The 21,291-nt window shown below is 34.9% G+C and overlaps 1 protein-coding gene across 4 annotated transcripts in view; it reads right to left on the bottom strand.

Moving 5' to 3' along the window:
• Window positions 1-21,291, bottom strand: part of GSTCD (glutathione S-transferase C-terminal domain containing) — a 132,599-nt gene that overhangs the window by 94,260 nt on the left and 17,048 nt on the right. For all 4 annotated transcript variants that reach the window (XM_005555611.5, XM_005555610.4, XM_074040259.1 and 1 more), the window contains 2 exons: window positions 19,820-20,071; window positions 15,812-15,905 (listed from right to left, as the gene is read on the bottom strand). In XM_005555611.5, the coding sequence (XP_005555668.3) occupies window positions 15,812-15,905; window positions 19,820-20,071 (346 nt within the window). The remainder of the gene's footprint in view (window positions 1-15,811; window positions 15,906-19,819; window positions 20,072-21,291) is intronic.

Here is a 21,291-nt window from a genome sequence, read left to right as displayed (position 1 = left end):
TACCCAGCTTCTCCAATGGTGACACCTTAAATAATTTTAGTACAATAACAAAACTAGGAAATCATTATTAGTACAATACTGTTAACTACAGACCTTAGTTCTCACAAGTTTTTACATGTACGCACTTGTCAGTATACGTATCCTTTTATGCAACTTGATTCCATGTATAAAGTTGTGTAACAAACCCCTCTCCACAAGGGGGCACCTTGCTACTGCCATTCTTGATCCCTGTCAAATATTAATCTATTCTCCATCTTTTTAGTTTTATCATTTTGATAATGTTATATAAAGGCAAACATACAGTATAGGTAACCTTTTCAGACTTTTTTTTTCATTAAGCACAATGCCCTTGAGATCCATCCAACTTGTTGCAAGTATTAATAGTCCATTCTTTTTTATTGCTGAATAGTATTCCATTGCACAGATATACCAGAATCATTCACCTATTGAACGATATTTGGGTTATTTCCAGTTAGGGGGCCACGAAGAATAATATTGCTATAAACATTCTTGTGCAGATTTTCATGTTAATATAAGTTGTTATTTCTCTGGAATGAATCCCCAAAAGTGCAATTACTGAGTCTTATGGTAGTTGCATGTTCAGTTTTGTAAGAAACTGACAAACTATTTTCTAGAGTGGCTGTACCATTTTACATTCCTACCAGCAATGTATGCATGATCCAGTTTCTCTGCATCCTTGTCAGCATTCAGTGTTGTTACTTTTCAATTCTAGACATTCTGATAATGTCATTCTATAATGAGATAATATCTCATTATAGTTTAAATTTACATTTTCCTCATATTAATTGCGAAAAGAGAAGAAATTTTCATATATGCATGTGCCATCTTATATGCTCTTTGGTGAAATGTCTGTTCATGTCTTTTGCCCATTTTATAATTGGACTTTTATTTATTTGTTTAACTGTTGAGATTTGAGAACTCTTTATATATTCTTGATCCAAGTTCTTTGTCGAATTTGTGAATATTTGTGGTTTGCAAATATTTTCTTCCAGTCTATAGCTTGTTTTATCATTCTTTTTTTTTTTTTTTTTTTTTTTTTTTGAGACGGAGTCTCGCTCTGTCACCCAGGCTGGATTATCATTCTTTTAATAGTCTTTGGCAGGGCAAAGGTTTTTAATTTTGATGAAGTCCCATTTATCAATTTTTATAAAATAGATCATGCTCTTGGTGTCACATATAAGAACATATTGCTTACTCTTTGCTTAGGTCCCAAAGCATTTTGTGTATATTTTCTTCTAAAGCTTTATAGTTTAAAATTTTATATTTAATTCCATGATCTATTTTGGGTTAACTTTTATATAAGGTGTGCAATTTAGGTAGAGTTTTTTGTTTTTTGTATTTTTTTTTTTTTTTTTTTTTGCCTATGGATGTCCAATTGTAGAGCAATGGTTATTGAAAAGACTATCCTTCTTCCATTGAGTTGCTTTTATACCTTTTATGCTCCTCTATTCTGTTTTATTGTTTTATTGTTCTATATGTCTATCTCTCCAATTACTATAGCTATGTAGTAAGTCTTAACACTGACTAGAGTGATTCTGTTGTTCTTTTTCAAATTGTTTTTTCCATATAAAATTTAGAATAAGCTTGTCTACAGCCACAAAAAGTCTTCAGATTTTGATAAAAATTATGTTGTACCTACAGATACATTTCAGGAGAATTTAATTAAATTATTTTTTGTGTCACTTCATGTGAAATTTTTAAGAATCTTTTAAAATTTAAATAATAAAATATATTATTATCAAACAATTATAAAATTGTGCATTTTACATGGTTTTTTTTTCTTATTAAACCTTTTAATGTTTCATAAGAAGACTGTAACACTGATAAATAACGGTACCTTTCTACTAGCTCTCTACTTCCTTGTTATGTTCCTCACCAATAAAGATTATGTGGTACATTACTTTTTTATTTTTAGAAGTTCACCAAATGAGTTATGGTTTTCATTCAAACCTATTGCAAAATATTCCTATCAACAGTAACACCTCTTAATTGCCAAGAATAATTATTCTATTTAAAAAAAAAATGTTAATATAAGGAATGCTTAATGTCATAACTGGGATAATTTTGCCCAATAAAATTTTATCCATTGCTTTGCCAGTTTAAATTCTTTTTCCTATTACTCTGGCTGACTTCTCTAACTTTCTACCAGAAAAATAATGAATTTAACACATGGCTATATATATCACTCATATATATAATACATATCATATGTAATATATATCTATTTCAATTTCTATAATTGATACACATTAATGTTTTTGCACTAAATCCAAAGAGTATTATTAAGCAGATAAAAACCACGTTCTTGCCAATCTTGTTATATGTTAAACCATTTAATATAAATTGTGCCCATATTTATATATAGAATTATTTAGAAGCACTTAATTTCAGATTAAAAATAAGTTTAAATACTTTAAAAAATATTTTGACAAAGCAACAAAATTCGCATTGAGAATTTCACTCTTAATAGAAGAGAAAATACTCAAAAATTGGTAGAGTTCTGAGTCAAATATGGGCAGGTTTTGAATTTCACAGCTAAATATAACTTAGAGAAATGAAAAACATTTAAGTTAGGAACATTTTTCCCAGAAAGTGAAAAAACAAAACAAAACAAAACAAAAATCACCTCTTTGATCTCATACTATTGATATTCTTTTAGTATTTTTTTTTTCTTCTTGAGATGGAGTCTCACTCTGTCGCCCAGGCTGGAATACAGTGGCATGATCTTGACTCACCCCAACCTCTACCTCCCAGGTTCAAGAAATTCTCTCACCTCAGCCTCCCAAGTAGCTGGGACCACAGGCACGTACCACCACACACAGCTAATTTTTGTATTTTAGGCTGAGACAGCATTTTATCTTATTGGACAGGCTGGTCTTGAACTCCTGACCTCAAGTGATCCACCTGCCTCAGCTTCCCAAAGTGCTGGGATTACATGCGTGAGCTACCATGCCTGGCCACTTTTAGTATTTTAAATGCCAAAAAGTTCAAAACGTAATAGCCTTAAAATCTAAAGTTATATAATATAAACAACAACAACAACAACAACAAAAAGTTTATCCTGTCTAACTGGATAATTTTTTAAGAGTAAGAAAACAAATGTGCTAGTTTTGAGTCTCATCTAGTGTGGTAAAGTAGAAATAATAAGAACGCAAGATGAGTATTTCAGAAATAAAATTTTCTTAAAATAGACCATTATTTTTATTTACAGTATTAGGATACTTTTACTTCCACTTATATTTGTCAGTACAATTGGTCTAAAATAGACATTCTTGTAGTTAGCGAATGGCACAGAGGTATGCACAAGTCCTTATACATGACTTACTCTTTGCTAAAAACAGAATAAGTTGTAAAGAAATATTTGGACAGGTTTGATACTATTCATGTTATTTGGGTGGCAAAGAGTGAAATCAAGCAGCCAGTGCATGCATTATATTGATTCCCTAGGGTAATACTTCACATGGTGTGGTTTCCAAAGCAGCAGAAGCAGTATCACAGAGATATTTCTTAGAAATGCAATTCTAGGGCTCTACCCTAGACCTGTAAGAGAAACTGTGGGGTAGAGCCCTGCAATCTGTTTTAACAAGACTTTCAAACGATTCTGATAGATATCCTAGTTTGAAAAGTAATGATTTAGGACAAAGCAAATCTGGATGTCCTGCCTACCAGCCTTAGAAAAAGCTTTTGCGTTTCGGATTCCCCGCAAAGGACGGCATTACTGACATTGTGGATGAGACCATTCTTTGGTGAACTTTTAGCATCCCTTGCCTTCTGGCAAGAATAGCAATAAATAATGTGCCTACATATTTACCATATACTCAAGGGTTGGTAAGAACCTAGTTAAGAATCAATAATAGGGGAAAAGGCTGCCTTTAGCCCTTTCATTCTTCACCTTGTATTCACCTCTTTCCAAAGACCTTGACCACACTCTTCCCTTGCTTCCCCAAATCACTTCTGCTGGGAGAAGAAAGAAGGGGTGCTGCTGTTGGTTTATAGAAACACACAACAAAGGAGTAGGGACTATGGCACACAGACTTTTTATTGAAGTCAATTTTTATTAGTTATACATCACTATCTTGTTTTATATTTTTTCCTAATGTTAAGTGTCAGTTCATTCTTTTCAACCCCAAATATTTTACAGAAAATAAATGGGAAAAAACCAGAGTATTTATATAAATGATCCTCATAAGGATAAGTCTTTACATTTAAAACTTTAGTCAACAATAATAACTATACATAAAGGTTGATAAGAATATCTCACTACTAAGAGGATAATCTGCCACTAGAATTAAAGAATTTCATTTTTCCTAGAAACATCAATTCAATCAGTGATCTACATAAAGAGTTAGAATATACCAGTTCATAATTCTTGTTCTAAGATTTCATATTTTATTATCCCAAGCAATGTCATCTGCTAGCTTTAAAGCCCTCTAGAAAGAAGACACTATAATATCTCCTTCTGATAAAACTCTGGCATTAAATTTTTTCCTTTTATCTCAGCTGAGAAGTACATACACTTGACCGACAGTTGAACTGCTCGGCTATCCCCGAGACTGCAAGACCAGCCCCTCCACTTCCTCCTCATCCTTAACTTACCTAAAATGAAGATGATGAGAACGTACACCTTGATGATGATTCATTTCCACCTAATAAATAGTAAATATATTTTCTCTTCCTTATGATTTTTATCACCTTTTCTCAAGCTTACTTTATTATAATACATATAACATATAAAATACGTGTTAATCAACTGTTTAGGTTATTGGTGAGGCTTCCAGTCAACAATAGGCTATTAAGTTTTTGGGGAGTCAAAAGTTACATGCACATTTTTAACTGCATGGGGATTCAGCGACCCTAACCCCCATGATGTTCAAGGGTCAGTTGTACTCTAAAGTAGGGGACAAGGGATGAGGGTGAATGGGTGGTAATGTTTAAGGTTTTTATGCACTCTCCCCATATTACTCTCCCTAGAAGATGGTACTTTCATGTAGCTTAAAAGCAAAATTAAGTTCTCAGGTACATTTAATGGGGCCATATTTCTAAGACATCGAATGTGTGAATAAAAGAGATTATAACTGGAACAACACCTAAGCACCTTCTTGTCTTCTTTATCTTATGTAAGGTCATGCTTCTGACTATCCTCCCTCCTATATGATTGATATAGTTATTATGAGCAAGTAGCAACCTCTAATATAGGAACCACCTACCTAAGAACTACTGGAGAACAGAGAGGGCCACAGTGAAATAATACATGGATTAAGTGGCTTAGGCCAGCTCTGTTCTAGGTCTTAAGGCAAAAGACCATAACCCTCTTTTATACTCAGAGGACAAAAATTCACCAGGCAAAAACAGAGGGTGACTCTGGACTTAACAAAGGAGTCCTCAGGCTCAAACAGTATTTACCCTCATTCATCACACAGAGAAGGAAATCACACAGGTATTTGAGGCCAAATAGTAAAAGAGTATGCAATAGCCTGGATGTTCTCAGTGAAGTAGAAGACTATTAGTTGAATATTGATGATCACAGCCAAATCTCTTTGTGTTAGGGAACATGATTAATACTAACTAAAACCTTTCATTCTTTACTTTATAAAATTCATTTTGTATAGAATAGCACAAGAATCTGCATGAGAACTTTGAGTATATATCTCACTTCAAAGATGAAAATAAAGGTAAACCATCTGGAATTCAACTCAGTAGGTATATTTTTCACACAGATGTGGGTATAGTAATTCTGAAACTACTGTTCATATATTGAGAGACTGACAAAATGAGCAAATGCAATAATGATGTTAAGGGCTATTATTTTTACTGTTGGAAAAGGCAGATACAGATACTGAATTCGGAAAAAGCAGGAAGAATCCTGTATTATTAGATTTGAATTAGATGTATCTGTATAAACTCACGATTTTTAGTATACATATATATAGATAGATGGATAAAAGATATAGATATATCAGTAGACATTGATGTGTATAGTTGTATACGTATGTGTACCTGAATGTATGCATACATCTATTTCCTAATAGATCTATACATACAGGTCCCTACTGAGATGACCTAGAAGCTATAACAGTTCATTAACAATGAGCACACCTAGTGCTCTAATCTTAATTTCTAAATGCCCTTCTCTAGTAAAGGGATCCAGGACTCCTTCGAGAAACAGCTGACTCTAGGGCTGGGGCAGGTAAATGACAAGATAAACCTGTAATATGTCGTTATGCCAGAAATTAAGGAAGTCACCATAGAATGATTGGGGGCATTTCCAAGGGATCAAAAGTCAGGTTGCCACTCACAACCTGGGACAACTTGAGCATTAAAACTAATAATAATAGTGTTGAATTATAAGTCACTTAATAAAATAAAAACTTATGAGTTGATACTGATGGTAAATAAGGAAATAAAAAGTGGAGAAAAAAACTTTCTTACAGAAGAGTGGCAACTAATAAATATAGAAGGATGACAGTTGAAAATCACCATTTTGTAACTATCATAGGCAAGAAGCATCCAATGACTATAAACTAGTGAGTGCAAGGTTGAAAAAAAAACAAGTTATTACATAGTCTCAAAGTATCTCTCTACAAATTACTTATTAATTCAATAAAGCTTAACCAAATAGCACTGTGTGCAAACTGACATAATGTGCCTCCTGATAGGCTGCACTGAGAAGAATAAAACATTGCATCTATGATATTCCTGCCCAAAATGCATAACTTGAATCTACTCATGAGGAAAATCAGACAAATCCAAATTGAGAGACATTCTATAAAAATATGGCCTGAACTATTCCAAAAATGACCATGTTATTAAAGACACAGGCTGTAAACTGTTTCACCTTAATGCAACTAAACGTGCCAAAATCTGCCAGACTATAGGTTACATAATAATGTGTACTAAATTAAAGATCCTGTTTGATAACTATACTATAAAGATGTAAAAGAATGTCCTGTTTCGGCTGGGCGCGGTGGCTCACACCTATAATCCCAACACGTTGGAGCCCGACGCGGGCGGATCACGAAGTCAGGAGATCGAGACCATCCTGGCTAACACGGTGAAACCCCATCTCTACTAAAAATGCAAAAAAAAAAAAAAAAAAAAAAAAAATTAGCCACGCGGGGTGGTGGCGGCCTACAGTCCCAGCTACTCCGGAGGCTGAGTTAGGAGAACGGCGTGAACATGGGAGGCAGAGCTTGCAGTGAGCCAAGATCGCGCCACTGCACTCCAGCCTGGGCGACAGAGCCAGACTCCATCTCAAAAACAAAACAAAAAAGAAATGTCCTGTTTTTAGGAAATATTTAAGCATTTAGGAGTCAAAGTGAACAATGTCTGCAACCTACTCCCAGTCTATTAAAAATACAATAATAGGCTGGGCGCGGTGGTTCACGCCTGTAATCCCAGCATTTTGGGAGGCCGAGGTGGGCGGATCACGAGGTCAGGACAACCAGACCATCCTGGCTAACACGGTGAAACCCCGTCTCTACTAAAAATACAAAACATTAGTCGGGCGTGGTGGTGGGTGCCTGTAGTCCCAGCTACTCAGGAGGCTGAGGCAGGAGAACGGCGTGAACCCAGGAGGTGGAGCTTGCAGTGAGTCGAGATCGCGCCACTGCACTCCAGCCCAGGCGACACAGCGAGACTCCATCTCAACAACAACAACAACAACAACAACAACAACAACAACAACAAAATATATATATATAATGTACATTAAATTCTCAGTTCTCTTTTCTTGAAACTAAAAAATCTCAATTATTTCAGCCTTTGAAATCTACATGAGATAAAAGAAGTTAAAGACTTTCCTAGATAAAGCAGAAATTTGGGACGTTTAAAAAAAGAATCTGTAGTTTCAAGTCATTCAGTTTAATAAAAAATAATTGAGTAGCTCAAGGAGTCCTACATTCAAAGAGTTCACAGTCTATTGAAGAAGAAAAACATGCACATAAATAATTACAGTGTAACAGAAGCATAATATAAATACAAATATGAAGTATAAGAAATTACACCGGGCACGGTGGCTCATGCCTGTAATCCCAGCACTTTGGGAGGCCAAGGCGGGTGGATCACAAGGTCAGGAGATCAAGACCATCCTGGCTAACATGGTGAAACCCCGTCTCTACTAAAAATACAAAAAAATTAGCGGGTGTGGTGGTGGGCGCCTGTAGTCCCAGCTACTCTGGAGGCTGAGGCAGGAGAATGGTGTGAAACCGGGAGGCAGAGCTTACAGTGAGCCGAGATTGCCCACTGCACTCTAGCCTGGGCGACAGAGCAAGACTCTCTCAAAAAAAAAAAAAAGAAAAAAGAAAGAAATTACAAAAGGTCCAGCCTAGGCAACACAGTGAGACCTCTGTCTCTACACAAAACTGAAAAATTAGCCAGGTGTGGTGGCATGCACCTGTAGTCCTAGCTAATCGGGAAGGTAAGGTGGGAGGATTGCTTGCACTCAATAGTTAGAGGCTGCAATGAGCTATCATTGAGCCACCGCACTTCAGTCTGGGTGACGGAGTGAGACCACGTCTCTAAGAAGTAAAAAAAAGTAAAAACAACAAAAAAGAGAAAGCACTAACAGGATATCAAGAGGTAGTAATTAATGTGACTTCCATATGAGCAAATATTTAACATTCACAATTTTCGTAGGCACTGTGCTAATTGCTTTCCATATTAATGCATTGACTGTACCAACAACTCCATAAGGTATACACTATTATCTCCATTCCACAGATGAGGCAACCAAGGCACAGAGAAGATGAGTATCTGGCCATGGGTTATCTAGCTAGGTAGTTAACTAAATTTCAGGCAGGTTGACTCCATAAAGAAGACTTAATGAAGGAAACAGCATTTGAATTGATCCTTAAAAGGCAAGTATAATTTCAACCAGCAAGGGGAGTGGAAAGAATAATATTCAAGGCTGGAAGAAAAAAGGAAAGACATGTAAATAGTAAATATAGGTTGTATAAAAGAAACAGTAAAAAGTTCAAGGGATGGTAGATAAGATATGGGGAGAGAAATGGGTAAGAGCAGAGGATGGCAGATTGGATAGGCCTAAAAAAAATAGCTTCTATCATGAGGATTAATACAGCATTTATTAGTAAAAAGAATGGTTATTATAATATGCACCCAAATCTTGATGTAATTCAATGAATTCAGTATGAGGAGTCAGTCGTTGGGACACCCAAATGAACCAAGTACCAATAAAATCTTACTATAATACAGGTTGTATTAGAGATTTCTCCTGACAGTACAGAAACATACATCTTAAGAGTGTTTTCATAGTGATCCTTCACACCCCTACATAGTTTTATTTCACAAAGATCCTATTATCATGCAATGTTTGAAATTACCAGAACTGAAAACAACAAACTTAAAATGCCACAATTCTGCCTTACTTTAACAGACTATAAACCTTTTAAGAAACAGTGAATGTAATGTGAGTAAACCCTATAGCCCTGCTATTAGAGTTGCTTCTTTGTCATAATATTATGAAAACAAGATGATCCAATTATAGGGATACAATGAGTAATATATTCCATGAACTCTGTTAGATATTAACTTCTAACCAGAAAAACGACCAGTCATGAATGTTTAATGTGAGATCTCCTTCAGTTCGTAGCTGATGTAATTGTTTGCTCATACTAATAAGTGAAAATATTATTTTGGCTCCAAGTAAATAAATTATGGATAAAGCAAAACATGTGGCATTTAGAAAACTCTGTTTTCATTTCTTGATAAACATAAATATTAATGAAAATTGGATTTTTACGCTTAGTAAATTCTAAGTTTAGCTTGTTCAAAATCAATATTATAACTTAAGTGTGTACAGTCAAAAATCAATTGTAAGTACCATAAAAACATTTAAATTTTTGAAATATCAGAAAATATATAAAATTAAAACACTAACAAATTATTTACTACCTCTGTATACAATTAATAAAAGACCAAAAATTCAATTTTATTTGTCACAGTATTATGACAAATTCATGTATAACCACAGAAGAGTCGGAATAGCCAAAGCAATCCTGAGCAAAAGGAACAAAGCTGAAGGCCTCATACAACCTAATTTTCAAATATACATATATATAATTTTCAAATATATTTATTTAAAAACAGTAAAAACAATTTTGTTTTTATAAAATATCTTTGGGGCAGAAATATTAATTCTCCAACATGATCTTCTTCCATACTGAGAGAATTCTAAATTATTTCCTTGATTAGCAGAATAGAATTGACCCGTGAGATACAGGCAATATTAGGTAGTATCACAGAAAAAAAGAATATGAAAAGGGAAGGCAACTACTTCAAAGAGGATTAAAAATTAAAAGTTATATATGGCTAAATATAAAACTAAAGAATAAGTGAATAATTGAAGAAATTGAGCTATTCTAAAGAATTCTCTATCTAAAAAACACCTAAAATGGTATTTAAAATTAAACAAGCATCCTTTACATGCCTAGGTGGGTTTCTCAGAATAAGGAAAATTTATAGGGCTTTAAGAACGTGAGGGGGTAAAAAGTTGGGGGGATTGCTGAAAATCTGTATAATAAGTCTTGAACTGACACTATGGCTGCTCTGAGGGTATTTGCTAATAATAGGGACCCAGACTTTAACAGTAGGACAAAAAGAGGCCAGTCCTTTATCCCAGCATGATGGAGAGTTGGAACAAATATCACTACCTGAAAGCAGAAACCTTCAAAAGCTATATTCCCTCTGAAAAGACACATGAAAAAAGTTCTACCCAACAACAAAGGAAGATGATAAAAGGTAACTTGTCTTTTTAAGTCTCAGTTTTAGATGAAAAAATGTTTAAAGAATCTGTGCTTAAGAAGCCCCTAACACTCCATATGCCCGAGCCTCCCATACCCCCACCACAAAAACAGCCTAAACAACTAATAAATAACTACATCACAATGAAAATGACTAAAGGAGAGTGCTGGAGTACATCAAAGAAGTAACAGAAACGCAGGCGAACACAGGAACTCAGGATAGCCATACAGAGAACTGAAGGAAACACCTGGTCTCCACCACCCCATTCCCCAGCAGGGATCAGATGGGAATTAGGAGGAACTTCTCCCCATGGGGAAAGGCTAGCAAAAGGCAAGCAAAACTATAGTCCTCACTCCAGTAGTGAGGACTATAGTTGTTCAAAGTGTTGATCGGTGTACTGAAGTCCAGCTGAGGGAGCTGCCTATAGTCCACATAGCCGTCTTCCCACAGAGAAGGAGCTGACACTATGCCTTGCACCCTGGGGCCTATGTGGCTACTGCACAATGCCATCTTCAAACTGGAACTACTGTTGGAGTGTTGCTCGGAGGCGAGTACCCACAATATCCCTTCATCTCTGAGGCTAAGCTGCTGCCAAACCACTCTTGCCCAGTGCCCTGACATCCCCGAGCCTAGCTGTGACCAGCTCTTATACCACTCCCTGTGGGCTCAAGCAGTAGTGGAGCTGCTTCATGCACTCCTCCTAGTCCCCACTCACAGCTAGAGCTGAAGCTGCGCACTCATTCCTGGAGAAATGGTGTTCAGGCAGAATCGTTCCATCCCTCAGTCATGTATGCACCTGCTCTTAGGGGACTGAGCCGAAGCTGCACACTGCCTCTAAGGAAAATGATGGCCTGAAAGAGCTGTTCTAAAAATCTCTCCCAGTCTTTGCTACACTGTGCCTCTTTGGACCAGAACTGAAGCAACACAAGACATCCCAGGTAAATGGGGCTTTGACCAACAAGAGCAGTCATGCCCCTCTGTGTGTGAGCTGAAAAAGTACACAGTCTCTTGGAAAAACAGTACCTTGGCCACCAACTGCAGTCATGTCTTCCCAGTGCCTACGCTGAAGCAGTGTCCTACCTCCTAGAAATAGACCGATTATGAGTAACAAGATGGAATTAGTAATAAAAAGTCTCCCATCAAAGAAAAGCTTAGGACTTGATGACTTCACAACTGAATTATACCAAACATTCAAAGAAGATCTAATACCAGTTCTTCTCAAACTCTTCCAGAAAATTGAAGAGGAGGGAATTACTCAAAACTCATTCTATGAGGCTAGCGCTACCATGATACAAAAACTAGACAAGAATACAACAGAAAAAGAGAAAATTATACAACAGAAAAAGAAAACTATAGGCCAATATCCCTGATAAAGAGTGATGCAAAAATCCTCAACAAAATACTAGCAAAAGAAAATCCAACAGCACACTACAACACTCATTACCATGATCAAGTGGAATTTATCCCAGGAATACAAGGATAATTCAACATATGCAAATCCATAAATCAGATACATTATATCAACAGAATGAGGGACAAAACTTATGTGATTATCTCAATAGATACACCAAATGCAGTTGATAAAATTCAACATCCTTTGTAGTAAAAACTCTCAACAAACTGGGTATAAAAGGAACATGCCTCAACATAATAAAGGTCATATGTCAAACCCATAGCTAACATCATACTGAATGGGGAAAACTGAAAGCTTTTCTTCTAAGAATTGGAACAAGACAAGGATGCCCATTCTCACCACTCTTATTCACCATACTGAATCCTACTAAGTCCTAGCCCGAACGATTAGGCATGAGAAATAAAGGGCATCCAAATTGGCAAGGAAGAAGTCAAACTGTCCCTATTTGCAGATGACACAATCTTATATATAGAAAAACCTACCAAAAAGCTCTACCAAGAAACACTTAGAACTGATAAAGAATCTCAGCCAAACTGCAGGATACAAAATCAACATATAAAATTCTGTAGCATCTGTATACAGGAACAACAAACAAGACAAACGAGAGAAAAAAAAAAACAATGAATTTAAAGAAGTGAAAGACTTTTAGAGAAAAACTATAAAACACTGATAAAAGAAATTGAAGAGGATACACACAAAAAAGACATCCATGTTCATGCATTATAAAAATGATCATAGTACCAAAAGTGATCTACAGATTCAGTATAATCTCTATGAAAATATTAATGACAATCCTCACAAAAATAGAAAAAAAATCCTAAAATTCATGTATAACCACAGAAGAGTCTGAATAGCCAAAGCAATCCTGAGCAAAAGGAACAAAGCTGAAGGCCTCATACAACCTAATTTTCAAATATACTGCAAAGTTATAATAACCAAAATACTGTGGTACTGGCATTAAAAACAGACACATAGACCACGGGAACAGAATAGAGAACCAGAAATGAATCCACTTGTCTTTGTCCATTTGTATATTGCTATAAAGGAATATCTGGGGCTGAGTAATTTATAAAGAAAAGAGGTTTATTTGGTTCACAGTTCTGCAGGCTGTATAAGAAGCATAGGGTCAGCATCTGATTCTGATGAGGGTCTTAGGAAGAAGCTTCCACTCATGGCAGAAGGCAAAGGGGAGCAGGCATCACATAGCAAAGGGGAGCGAGAAAGAGAGAGTAGAGGAGATACCAGGCTTTTTTCAACAACCAGTTATCATGGGAATTAAGAATGAGAACTCACACATTACCATGAGGATGTCACAAAGCCAATCATAAGGAATCTGCTCCCAGGAACCAAACACCTGCCTTGAGATCCCATTTTCAACATTTGGGTTCAAATTTCAACTTGAGATTTACAGAGGACAAATATCCAAAGTGTATCTCTACTCATTTATAGCCAAACTCATGTTTTACAGAGGTGTCAAGGACATTCACTGGGGAAAGGACAGTCTTTTCAATAAATGGTACTAGAAAAACTGGACATCCATATGTAGAAGAATAAAAGTAGACCTTATCTTTCATCATATACCAAAATCCACTCAAAATGGATTAAAGACTTAAATGTAAGACCCAAAACTATAAAACTACTAGAAGAAAATATAAGGAGAATGCTTCTAGACATTGGACTGGGCAAGTTTTTATGAATAAGACCATAAAAGCATAGACAACAAAAGCAAAAATAGACAAATAGAATTATATTAAACTAAAAACCTATATAAGCAAAGGAAACAATCAACAAAGTGAAGAGACAATCAGCAGAAAGAGAAAAAATATTTGCAAACTATTCATCCAACAAAAGATTAATATCCTGAATACACAGGGAATTCAAACAACTAAATAGCAAAAATAAATAAGTAGTCATCAGGAAAATGCAAATCAAACCCACAATATCTTCTCATCCCAGTTAGAATGTCTATTATTAAAAAGTCAAAAAATAACATGGTGAGGATGCAAAGAAAGGGAAACTCTTATATACTGTTGGTAGGAATATAAACTAGTACAGCCATTATGAAACACAGTATGGACTTTTCTCAAAAATGAAATTAGAACTATTATAGGATCTAGCAATTCCACTGCTGGATATATATCCAAAAGAAAAGAAATCAGTATAGTGAAGAGACATCTACATTTACATGTTTATTGCAGTACTATTCACAATAGCCAAGATACGGAATCAACCTAAGTGTCCATCAACAGAAGAAGAGATAAAGAAAATATGGTACATATATATGATGGAGTACTATCCAGTCATAAAAATGAAATAAATCTTGTCATTCACAGCAACACGGATGAGCTTAGAGGACATTATGCTAAATAAAATAAACCAGGCACAGAAAGACAAATATCACATGTTCTCACTTATATTTGGAAGGTAAAAAAAGTTGGTCTTAAAGAATTAGAGAGTAAAATAGTGGTTACTAGAGCCTGGAAAGGACAGACGTTGGTTAATGGATATAAAATTACAGCTAGATAAGAAAAATAAGTTCCTGGGTTCTACAGCACTGTTTGGTGACTATAATTAATAACAGTTCAAATAGCTGGAAGAGCAGATTTCAACTGTTCCTAACACAAAGAAATGATAAATGTCTGAGATGATGAATATGCTAATTATACTAATTTGATCATTACGCATTGCATACATGTATCAAAATATCACATTGTTCCCCATAAATATGCACAATTATGTGTCAATGAAAAAATAATAAATATAATTAAATTTAAACATTTTTTAAAGAAATTTGAAGCTGAAAAACCAATGCTAAGTGGTCTTAAGTCGTAGTACGTATAAGCAAATATAATCCCTTTCTGTGGGAATTTATCCTTAATCCAAGTCCCACAAGACACCACAGATTGAGGTAACCCCAAATGAATTCACAGTCTAAAATTACAAAACTCACAGGAAAATAAGGTACCAGAAATAAAGTCAACAGAAAAAACAAACAGCAGAATTATACCTCTATGAACATTAAGTATTAGAAATAACAAGTACAAAATATAAAATAATGATTATCTATTAGAAATAACAAATATAAAATATAAAATAACTATGTTTGAAAAATTATAAAGAAGAAACAAAAACAAACCAAATATAATCTCCAGCAAAGAAAAATATAATCACTCAAGTTAAAACCAAACAATAAAACAATATTTCTCAACAATATTTTAAACAATTGGAGAAAATGGATTATAAATTGGGCATTAGATGATCATTAAAGTTTGTTAATTTTTATTAGGTATGATAATGGCATTGTGATTATTTAAGATATCAGTATTTTTAAAATATGAGTCCTAACGTATGACATGTTACCTGGAATTTTTTTTTTCAAAATATGTCAGCAAAGAAAAAACAGTAACAAATAAAACAAATGTAGAAAAATGTGAGAAATATTAAATCTAAGTGGTGTGTGTGTATACATAATTTTCATAATAAAAATAAAATGAAAACTCAACTGATAGTGTAATCAGAATGTTAGATAAAGCCAAAGGGAGATTTACAGAATTATTAGACAGATCTGAAGACAGTATCCAAATTATGAATAAAACTTAAAGAGAAAAGAAAACTCACCTTCCTTTGGGCTGACTGCTGCAGGGAGAACATTCCAATCAACAGTCCAAGTAGGGCAAGGGTGGGGAGAAAACATCACTTCAATGCCCTTTTCCTAGAAAAGGAAACAGCATTTTTCTAAATTAAGGAATTAATATAGTCTTATTATATTCTTGAAGGCTAAAAATTATATTTCTATATTGGTAAGGAGGCGGATAAATAGTAATAATCATCAGCTATTCCCAAAAGTACATATTTTAATTAAATAAAAATACAGTGTGTTGAGTATTTTGACATCACACTATCCTATTTTTTTATATTGAGATAAAAAATAAGATCTTTGACAAACCTGAGAGAAACAAGAAATGGGGAAAGGATTCCCTATTTAATAAATGGTGCTGGGAAAATTGGCTAGCCATAAGTAGAAAGCTGAAACGGGATCCTTTCCTTACTCCTTATACGAAAATTAATTCAAGATGGATTAGAGACTTAAATGTTAGACCTAATACCATAAAAATCCTAGAGGAAAACCTAGGTAGTACCATTCAGGACATAGGCATGGGCAAAGACTTCATGTCTAAAACACCAAAAGCAACGGCAGCAAAAGCCAAAATTGACAAATGGGATCTCATTAAACTAAAGAGCTTCTGCACAGCAAAAGAAACTACCATCAGAGTGAACAGGCAACCTACAGAATGGGAGAAAATTTTTGCAATCTACTCGTCTGACAAAGGGCTAATATCCAGAACCTACAAAGAACTCAAACAAATTTACAAGAAAAAAACAAACAACCCCATCAAAAAGTGGGCAAAGGATATGAACAGACATTTCGCAAAAGAAGACATTCATACAGCCAACAGACACATGAAAAAATGCTCATCATCACTGGCCATCAGAGAAATGCAAATCAAAACCACAATGAGATACCATCTCACACCAGTTAGAATGGCGATCATTAAAAAGTCAGGAAACAACAGGTGTTGGAGAGGATGTGGAGAAATAGGAACACTTTTACACTGTTGGTGGGATTGTAAACTAGTTCAACCATTATGGAAAACAGTATGGCGATTCCTCAAAGATCTAGAACTAGATGTACCATATGACCCAGCCATCCCATTACTGGGTATATACCCAAGGGATTATAAATTATGCTGCTATAAAGACACATGCACACGTATGTTTATTGCAGCACTATTCACAATAGCAAAGACTTGGAATCAACCCAAATGTCCATCAGTGACAGACTGGATTAAGAAAATGTGGCACATATACACCATGGAATACTATGCAGCCATAAAAAAGGATGAGTTTGTGTCCTTTGTAGGGACATGGATGCAGCTGGAAACCATCATTCTTAGCAAACTATCACAAGAACAGAAAACCAAACACCGCATGTTCTCCCTCATAGGTGGGAACTGAACAATGAGATCACTTGGACTCGGGAAGGGGAACATCACACACCGGGGCCTATCATGGGGAGGGGGGAGGGATTGCATTGGGAGTTATAACTGATGTAAATGACGAGTTGATGGGTGCAGCACACCAACATGGCACAAGTATACATATGTAACAAACCTGCACGTTATGCACATGTACCCTACAACTTAAAGTATAATAATAATAAATAAATTTAAAAAAAAAGTAATGCTATTTTAAAATTATTACTAGAAGATCCATAGAAGTAATAAGCTACCTAGAAATATATTGGATATCAAAGAGAAAGTTCAGCTGAAGATGAAAATGTTATCAAAAACAATCCACATAGAAATAATAAAGAACTCTGCATATGTCCATCAAGGTCTCCGTTTACATATATGAAAACCACCACAGCCTAAAAGCTACCACTTTAACACATACCCCAAAACACCACTCATACTAGTCTTTTAGAAGCGTCTTTAATGTCACTAGAGAAAAATTTCTCCGGTTTAACCAAATAGTTCCCAATATTTTCAAGAATTAGAACCACTTTTCAATATATTAAAAAAATTGCAGGATCCTTCTCTGTCTTAGAAGCTGTACATTTGTTTATTTCATCTATGTACAGTGGCATGGCATACACATGGATTCACAGATCCCTTCCAATCACATTCCAGGTCCATAGTCCACAGTGTATATCTATATCTATATCTATATCTATATCTATATCTACATCTACATCTATATCTATGTTTAGATATCTCCATGGCTCAGTTACTTTTATCTTTAGGAATAACCTATTCAAATAAAAAATCTCTGAAATTCCAGCATTAAATGCTTTGTATCAGTTTATGAGATTACTTTCCATTACAAAAACTAGCTGAATTTGCGTCCCAAAGGAGATAGTACAAAGAATCTTTCATTAGGGCTAGAGATATGGTTATTGGTCTACAAGCCCTGTGCACTCATTTGCCTCCAGAAAGATAAACACATCTCTCTGACATCATCTACCTGTCTTCTATCTCCTTCAGTCTAGCCACACTGACTTTCTTGCTATTTCTCATTTCACTAAACTCATTCTTACCTTAGGGTCTTTTAAAAAACACAACTATATTGAGATATAATTTATATATAATACCACACAATTTCTCCTTTTAAAGCATCCAATTCAGTGGTTTTTAGAATATTCACAATTCAACCATTGCCACTATCTATTTTAAGATATTTTCATCATTTCATCATTTCCAAAAGAAGTTGCATATCCACTCAAGAGGTGAACCAGAGGTCCCTTGGCAGTGTAGTCATATAATCAAGACACATCAAAATCTAGACATGCCTCAATAACTTCTAAAATCAACTATATAATCATGTTTCATTACTTAATCAATAGGCCACAGAGCTTAGATGAAGAGTTAAGGAATTGGTATCCTTACCAAAGTCTTCCTGTCCATTTCTAAATCAGTAAACTCTGTTAACTACAGAACTCAATTACTTCCTAACCCAAATAGGGAAATAAAATATTTTTCCAGTGCAACTCGATGGATAACTTAAATTACTTCATGAATTTTCTATTCAAATAAATCTTCACATCACCTATTAAAAGCAAAAATATTTTTGCAGATCATTTCAAATGTTAGGGAAAGGAAAGCCCATTGTTGAAAACTTTACAATTAGTACTACTGAAAACAAACTATGCCCCAGTGAGAAAAAAATAAAGCATATGCTTTTTCTGTTTTTGAAACAGGGTCTAACTCTGTCGCCCAGGCTTGTTATATAACAAAAACATTAAAATCAAAGATTAAAGTAAAAATAAAATTAGAAGAATTCCAAAATTACAAATTTAAATAAAACCTTGGAAAGTAAATTGAGATATTAATCTTTATATTTCTTTTCTTTTTTTTTTTTTCCCGAGGTAAGAGTCTCACTTTGTCGCCCAGGCTGGAGTACAGTGGCACAATCTCGGCTCACTGTAACCTCCACCCTCCCAAGTTCAAGCTATTCTGGTGCCTCAGCCTCCTGAATAGCTGGGACGACAGGCACATGCCACCACACGCAGCTAATTTTTGTAATTTTAGTAGAGACAGGGTTTTGCCATGTTGCCCAGACTGGTCTCGAACTCCTGACCTCAAGTGATAGGCCTGCCTCAGCCTCTCAAAGTGCTGGCATCACAGGTGTAAGCTACTATGTCCAGCCTCATCTTTATATTTCTTTAACTTGAAATCATTATCCAAACTAAAAAAGGCTGAGACCAAAACTTTACAACAGAAAAAGATTATGTTAAAATAGTACACTTGACCAGGTATGATGCTACCTTGGTCAATATCCTGAATATTAAAAGAAAAAAAAAAAGTTTTGAGAAAAATGCTTTTTAAAAGTATATATTGTGACTTACTTGGCTCCAAAAATACATAATACTAAAAGTTTTAAATTTAGTATACTTCACATAAATGAAAAAAGTAGCAGAAATATTAACTGGCAAAGAATGAAGTAAGAAAGCTACAAATAAAATTTATAAAAAAAAAATGTCAACAAATGTACAAGTTTGAGCAGAATGCTCAGCAACATTATCATATAGAATTTTTGAAAGAAAATGTTAATAACACAATTAAGTACCATTAACTTGGCCATGGTTGGTCTTGGTCCTCCTATAAATAAAGGATCGCTGTGCTCTTCTACACCTGGGACTTCACTTAAGTTTGGACGCTGCTCAGTTGAGACTGTCAACAACTTTGGTAAATGGAGAAATTGGATCCCACACTTAGAAGCTGCTGTTTTTACTCTTGGCACTTCCTGAATCCTCTGGTACCAAGAGGCTAGCAATGGAAATTCTACCAGCTTCTCAGAAAATTTCTTGCAGATAATTACCTAGGTAGGAAAATAATAAAACACATTATTATATATCTTTTGTTTGTAACAGCTGCGTTGAGGTAACTTTACAAACCACAACATTCACACATCTAAATGTATAGTTCAAACAATGAGTTGTAGTAAATGTATGCAGTAATGCAACCACCTAGTTTTAGTACACTTACGTCACCCCTGAAATTTCCCTTGTGACCATGTGCACTCTATCTGTGCTTCCACAGTCAGTTGCAGACAACCACTGATGGGCTTTCTATGTTTATAGTTTTGCCTTTTCCAGATTTTCATACAAATGGAATCATAAAATGTGGTTTTCTTTTATCAGTATTATGCTTTTGAAGTTAATCCATATAGTTACATTGACCAATTGTTTGTTTTTTTATTAAGAGTAGTAGTCATTGTGTGGATATACTGTATTTTCCTTACTCATTCACTTGTTGATAGATATTTGCATTTTCCCGGTTGTTGGCTATTATAAGTAATGTTGCTATACATTATAATGTAGCAGTGTTTATATGGAACTGTTTTTCATTTCTTTGGAAATCTAAGAGTCAAACTGCTAGGTTTTATGGTAACTGTATATTTAACTTTTAAAGAAATTAAAATCTTCTCCACAGTTGCCATTCCATTTTACAGTTCCCACTAGCAATCCATGGAGGTTCCAGTATCTCCACAACTTGTCAACACTTGGTATTATCAGTCTGTTTGATTTTAGTCATTCTTGTGGGTATATTACAGTGTCTCACTGTGATTTCAATTTGCATTTCCCTATGACTAATGATGTTGAGCAACTTTTCATGTGATTATTTGCCATTTGTATATCTTCTTTAGTGATGTGTCTTATATGTTATGATTAATTTCACAGCATAAAAATTGGAGCAACTCAGCAATGAGAAAATGAACACAATTAAAATGAGCAAAAGATCTGAGTAGACAACCAAAAAAGATACACAGATGGCAACTAAGTATATTAAAAAATGCTCATCATCATATATCATTAGAGAATTACAAGTTAAAACAAGGAAATGCAACCACACACCTATCAGAATGGCAAAAATCCAAAACACTGACAACTCCAAATGATGGTGAGCATGTGGAACAACAGGAACTCTCATTCATTGCTGGTGGGAATGAAAAATAGTACAGCCACTTTGAAAGACAGTTTAGCAGTTCCTTACAAAGGTAAATATACTCTTACCATACAATCCAATAATTGTGCTTCA

This window comes from Macaca fascicularis, chromosome 5 (genome assembly GCF_037993035.2).
Source record: "Macaca fascicularis isolate 582-1 chromosome 5, T2T-MFA8v1.1".
NCBI lineage: Eukaryota > Metazoa > Chordata > Mammalia > Primates > Cercopithecidae > Macaca > Macaca fascicularis.
The sequence above is the reverse complement of the archived record's forward strand: the minus strand, read 5'-3'. Positions and strand labels throughout refer to the sequence as shown.